The 6,000-nt window shown below is 47.5% G+C and overlaps 1 protein-coding gene across 2 annotated transcripts in view; it reads right to left on the minus strand.

The window, feature by feature from the left end:
* Positions 1-5,721, minus strand: part of LOC144605385 (leucine-rich repeats and immunoglobulin-like domains protein 2) — a 61,888-nt gene extending 56,167 nt beyond the window's left edge. Inside the window, exon 1 of one of the 2 annotated variants that reach the window (XM_078420553.1) lies at positions 5,473-5,721. In XM_078420553.1, coding sequence (XP_078276679.1) covers positions 5,473-5,681 — 209 coding nt within the window. In that variant the 5' untranslated portion in view covers positions 5,682-5,721. The remainder of the gene's footprint in view (positions 1-5,472) is intronic. The other variant, XM_078420552.1, reaches the window with a different exon arrangement.
* Between the last annotated feature and the right edge of the window lie 279 nt (positions 5,722-6,000).

Here is a 6,000-nt window from a genome sequence, read left to right on the forward strand (position 1 = left end):
CTATACAAATGTAAATTTGTAGTTGCTGAACTACAATTGCTCACTTTGTTGAGGGGAGCACCAATGGTCCAACAGACTGCTCACCTCAGTACACAGATGCACTCACCAGCCTGTTAACACTACTCCATTCATTCAAACAGTATAGAGATGGCAATGGTAAGTGCCAAAACAATCCACCTGTCCACCTTCCAACAAGAAGAAAACTCAGCTTATGCATCTCTGTTCAGTTTCATACTCCATAATGGAATACAACTTTGACTTTATATCTCAATCTCCTGATCAAATATTTATCTGTCAATCAATATAAATCCTGATCATTCCCTTAACACTATTACTGATATATTGATTACATGGGCAGACCACAATACTCATATGCCCAGCCACAGACACACAAAACAGAGTATTTTCACAGAAGGAGGATTTCAAGTGGACAGAGGAAAAGGTTTGAGGAATTGTTCAAGATGTTCTCGAAAGGGTGCAACATCCACATAAACTCCTGGGTACCTATTCTCCGAATGGTCAGAGTAAAGAAGCATATGGAATAGTACTGGGAAGCACCATGAATGTACAGAAGCCCGGCATAAATAGCAGAAGAGCACCACCTCACAAACGACACCAGAAGATATCTCCTGCTCCATTTGACAGCAGTTCTCACATTGGTCTCCTTAGCCAACTCATTCTCAATCCTGCTGAAGGATGATTGAGGACTGCTTGCTGTGCTACAGCGACTATACTTCAACTTCATCATTCTGGAGAGCAAGCAGCGGCTTAAACAAAAATGCGATACATTTCAACCCACTGAAGCACAAAAGTATCAGCTCTAAGTTAAATTCGTTTTATCATCAAAGTGAAATAAAACAAAGCTTTATCATATAAAAATCATCTTGATTTCAACATTCTCTCCCCAAACAAAAAAACACCAGTTTCATCCACAGATGTAAGTATGTGGGCACCAGAGAGCCAGATAAACATCCTTCACAGAATATTAACAACCAACAGTTGACGTGGTGGACACGACCAAGAAGCTAATCCTGTTCACATCCACTCCTGTCTAACAAGCTCACCAGACAGTTTTGCTCTTCTTAACCTAGAACACCATGACAACTTGAGGAGCTGTAGTTTTTGTTTCAGCTAACTCTGCACAAGGGAATGATGCAGTAGCGCAGTTGGTAGCGCAAGAGACCTGGGTTTGATTCTGATCTTGGGTGCTGTCTGTGTGGAGTTTGCACGTTTTGCCTGTGAAGACGTGGGTTTCCTTCAGGCGTTCCGGCTTCCTCCCACATCCTAAAGACATGCAGTTTTATAGGCTAATTGTCCTCAGTGTGTCACCTAGTGTGTAGAGCGTGGATGCAAAAGTGGGAAAACATAGAACTAGTGTGTTCATTGCGTGGGATAAAATAGAGCAGGTGATCGATAGTCGGCATGGACTCAGTGGGCAGAAGGGCCTGTTACCATACTGTAACTTTCCAAAGAACAATTAAGGAGCATATGCCTACACAAATGAACAGATCTACATTAAAGTCAATGATAAACAAGAGGTAGCAAATGAGCCAAATCAGAAAGTCAATGAACAATTTTACTTTCAGGAGCTCATGTTCAATGCCAAGACTTTTAATTTATGATCAGAAACCATCCGCATTACAACCAGTCAACAATACCCAATAACTGGAAATCTCAGTATGCATTAAAGCAGATAATGATAATGTAATTTAAGATATTTATTCACAAAATGCTGGAGTAACTCAGCAGGTCAGGCAGCATCTCAGGAGAGAAGGAATGGGTGACGTTTCGGGTCGAGACCCTTCTTCAGACATTTAAGAGGTTTTTAGATAGCAGATTAATATGCAGGGAATGGAGGGATATGGAGCACAAGGAGGGGGAAAGGGTTCATTTAAGCAGGCATCATATTTGGTGCAGACAATGGTGGCCTGAAGGGCCTGTTGCTGTGCTAGTCTATTAAAACTAGAAGCCATCAATACAATAGTCACCAAGAAACCAACTTTAGAAATAAAACACATCTACCCAAAGAATGGTGAAAATGTAGAACCACAGGAATCCATTAAAGCAAATAGTTGATATGCTTAAAGAAAGACTGGACACGTGCACAAGAGAGAGGGGAACAGAAGATTACAGACAGATTTCAAAGAAGAAAGAAGAATTTAGTTTTAGTTTAGAGGTAGAGCATGAAAACCAGTCCTTTGGCCTACCGATTCTACATTCAGCACCCATTCTCTCTCCCATTCTGTTGTCCCACTTTCTCATTTCTCATACATATCAGGGAGAATTTTACAGAGTCCAATTAAACGAACAACGTAATTAAACTTGCACTACTTTGGCATGTAGGAGGAGCATACAAAATGCCCAAACAACACCCGAGGTCAGGATCACACCTGGGCCTCTGGAGCGGTGAGGCAAAGCTCTAGCAGCTGCACCACCTGAATTGTGACTGGAGCCGAAATATTGCTGCAGACTGGTTGGGTGCATATCCTGTTTTTGTGCTGTAGCTCCAATGCCATTAACCTATGCAAACTAGATTCAGGGCAGCACTACTAACGTAGAGGTAACTAACCTTTTATCTCATTCCTTTGGCCCCATAGCAGAAGCGTTCACGTCACGGGGCTGGAAACTGGAAGTGTCCTGAGCTAATTCTGCTACCACCATCATCTATTGTACAAGCGATGGCTCCCACTGATTGTCGCCGGAAGCTTGCGCCCTTTTCAGGACGGACAGTGATGCAACATTTGAAACATAGAAGATGGACACGAAAGAAGACGGTCTCAATCCTTTTATAGGTATCTACATGCTTATAAAGTGTCTATCGGTGTCAGGGGTTATGGGGGGAAGGCAGGTGAATGAGGTTAGGAGAGAGAGAGAGAGAGAGAGAGATAGAGATAGATCAGCCTGATTGAATGGCAGAGTGGACTTGATGAGCTGAATGGCCTAACTCTGCTCCTTTCATATGATCTTTGGACTTTAATATACAATATGAAATACTTCACACAAGATGAACAACTGTGTAAAATAAGTTATTTCATAAGGAACAATGATTAAAGATGATACAGAAAGTGAAATTTCAAACTTGGGGCTCAAAGCCACTGGGGTAAGACATGGAACAAAGTATTCAGAAATATTCCAAAGTCTGAGGTTTTCACACAACTTCCAGGTATTTTAGAACTTAAAAGGTATAAATGGCCCAACATAACAACAAGAACAAATCTGCTCATTATAAATTCAAACAAGCCAGGAAGAAAGGCAATTCAGTCCATCATACCTATGCCAGTTCTTTGAAAGAGCTTAAAAAGTTCAGTTCCCTTGATCTTACCACATAGCTCTTTAAATGAAACCACAGGTTTCATTTAAAGAATACACTTCAGCTAATAAAAAATACTTTGAATTGTTTTTACTATTGTCATAGGAAATGGATACCAAAGCATCAGAACTCATTTATCAATTCCTTGGGCACTATTTTTACAGTCATAGGAGTGGAATAGTATCATGATTTTTCCAGAGAGCCAGGACTGGGAGATCAAATCACAATCAGGGAGCCAGCTTGATCATAAACTTTCTGAGTATTGAGATGCAATATAACTGCTGCCAGCAGAATGATTTAAGATACAAACAGAAAATGCTGGAAATAATCAGGTCAGACTACATCTGTGGGAAGAGAAATAGAAGGATCTGATGAAGTGTCTTTGACCTGAAATATTAACTATTTCCCTTCACAGAGATGCAGCCAGACCTGCTGATTATTTCCAGAAGTGTTTTAATTTAAAAACAATTTTAGATTTCCAACATCAACATTTTTGATTGAATTTCCAGATGAATGATTTACTATATAATCTGCAGCTGGAAAAGAGAGAAGCTCGAATGTATGTACAAATGTGCTGAACTAGTAGTTTAAACAGCTTTTTCAATAATAGAAATTCTAATCTTATTACATGAGGAAGATTGTTGTTTAGTTAGAGGATCCCCGTCCTTTAATATGCATCGTTCTCCACAAATAACAGGGATAACAATAAGAATTAAATTGTAAATGGAGGCACTAGATGGATTGTTCTAAATGTAATGCAGGTAGAATCAGAATTATACAAAGTGGAGGCGCTTTGTTGCTTTAATTTTACAAAATGAATAAGACTGCAAAATGCACATATGACAATTGTCATTGGTTACTTAAGTGTGCCGGTTTGTTTTTTATTGTAATGTAAATGCCCATTAATACTGCTCTCAACAGTTTGTATCAGGCCCTGTACATTATTATTCACTTTAAAAAATCTATCCCCCCCCGCCCACTCCCCTACCCATGCCACCCCCAACCAACCCCCCTTCCCACCCTCCTATACCCCTCTACCAGCCCCACACCCCTACCAGTTCTGTAACCCCACCATCTCTCCCCCTGCTGCTCCTCCCTCCACTGCCTCCCCATCCCCTGCCTCCCACTACCACCAACCCTTCCCCACCTCAAACAACTTGTCCTCACCTACCCCCACCAGCACACCCTCCCCTACCACCAACAAGTCCACCACCACAACACTCCCCCTACCCTCACCTCCCACCACTCCCCCTTCGCTACCTACCACCAACACGTCCCCTCCCCTACCACCAGCAACACGTCCACCCCTCCACAACACTCCTCCTACCCTCGCCTCCCACCACTCCCCCTCCCCTACCGCCACCTCCCACCAGCAACATGGCCCCCTCCCCTCCACCATCCCCCTCCACCTCCTCCCAGCACCACCACCACTCCCCCTGCCCCCACCAACACTCCCTCTGCCCCCACCAACACTCCCCCTGCCCCCACCAACACTCCCCCTACCCCTACCAACACAAACAACCCCCACCAACACTCCCCTACCCCCACCACCACTCCCCCTACCCCCACCACCACTCCCCCTACCCCCACCAACACCCCCCCGACCCCCACTCCCCCTACCCCCACCAACACTCCCCCTACCCCCACCAACACCACTCCCCCTACCCCCACCAACTCCCCCTACCCCCACCACCACTCCCCCTACCCCCACCAATACCCCCCCACCAACACTCCCCCTGCCCCCACCAACACTCCCCCTACCCCTACCAACACAAACAACCCCCACCAACACTCCCCTACCCCCACCACCACTCCCCCTACCCCCACCACCACTCCCCCTACCCCCACCAACACCCCCCCGACCCCCACTCCCCCTACCCCCACCACCACTCCCCCTACCCCCACCAATACCCCCCCACCAACACTCCCCCTACCCCCACCACCACTCCCCCTACCCCCACCACCACTCCCCATGCCCCCACCAACACCCCCCCGACCCCCACTCCCCCTACCCCCACCAACACAACTCCCCCTACCCCCACAACTCCCCCTCCACCACCACCACCACCCTTGCCTTTTTGCTCCCGCCTCCTACCAGCGCCACCCCCCCCCCCCCCCCACCCCCTTCCCCGAGAAACAAGCCCTCCCTCGGCCGCACTCACAATTGCGTGATCCACACGGGAAGATGGCGAGGAATCTCCGTGATCTGGCGCTTGCTGCAGTCCACCAGGCCGTCGGCACAAGAACACTGCGGAGGGCAGGCGGCGGCGACGGTCAGGATGAGAGCGGCGCAGAGGTAGAGCAGCGGGACGGGGACGGTCACGGTGAGCCCGAGCCCGAGCCCAGGCCCGGCCGCCATCTTAAATCCCATGGTCGACAACAACAAAACAACCCCCCTCCCTCCCTCTCTCCCTCCCTCCCCCCCTCCCACGCACCGCTCCCCTTCACCGCCGCCTCACGGTGATAAAACGCACACAAGATGGCGGCCCTGCTGGTCGCCGAGCTGAAGGGCCGATCACCGAGCCTCGGGCACTCGGAGCCGCGCATTCCCCAACCGACACAAAGCGCCCATTCTCAGCCTGGTCCTGATCCTGATCCTGATCCTGGTCCGACCCCCTCCCTCCCACTTCCAACACTGGTCCCGCCTTCAGCGCGCCGCCATTCGCCAGCCCTCCACACTCGGAGTCTCT

The sequence above is a fragment of the Rhinoraja longicauda genome, chromosome 24 (genome assembly GCF_053455715.1).
Source record: "Rhinoraja longicauda isolate Sanriku21f chromosome 24, sRhiLon1.1, whole genome shotgun sequence".
NCBI classification, from domain to species: domain Eukaryota; kingdom Metazoa; phylum Chordata; class Chondrichthyes; order Rajiformes; family Arhynchobatidae; genus Rhinoraja; species Rhinoraja longicauda.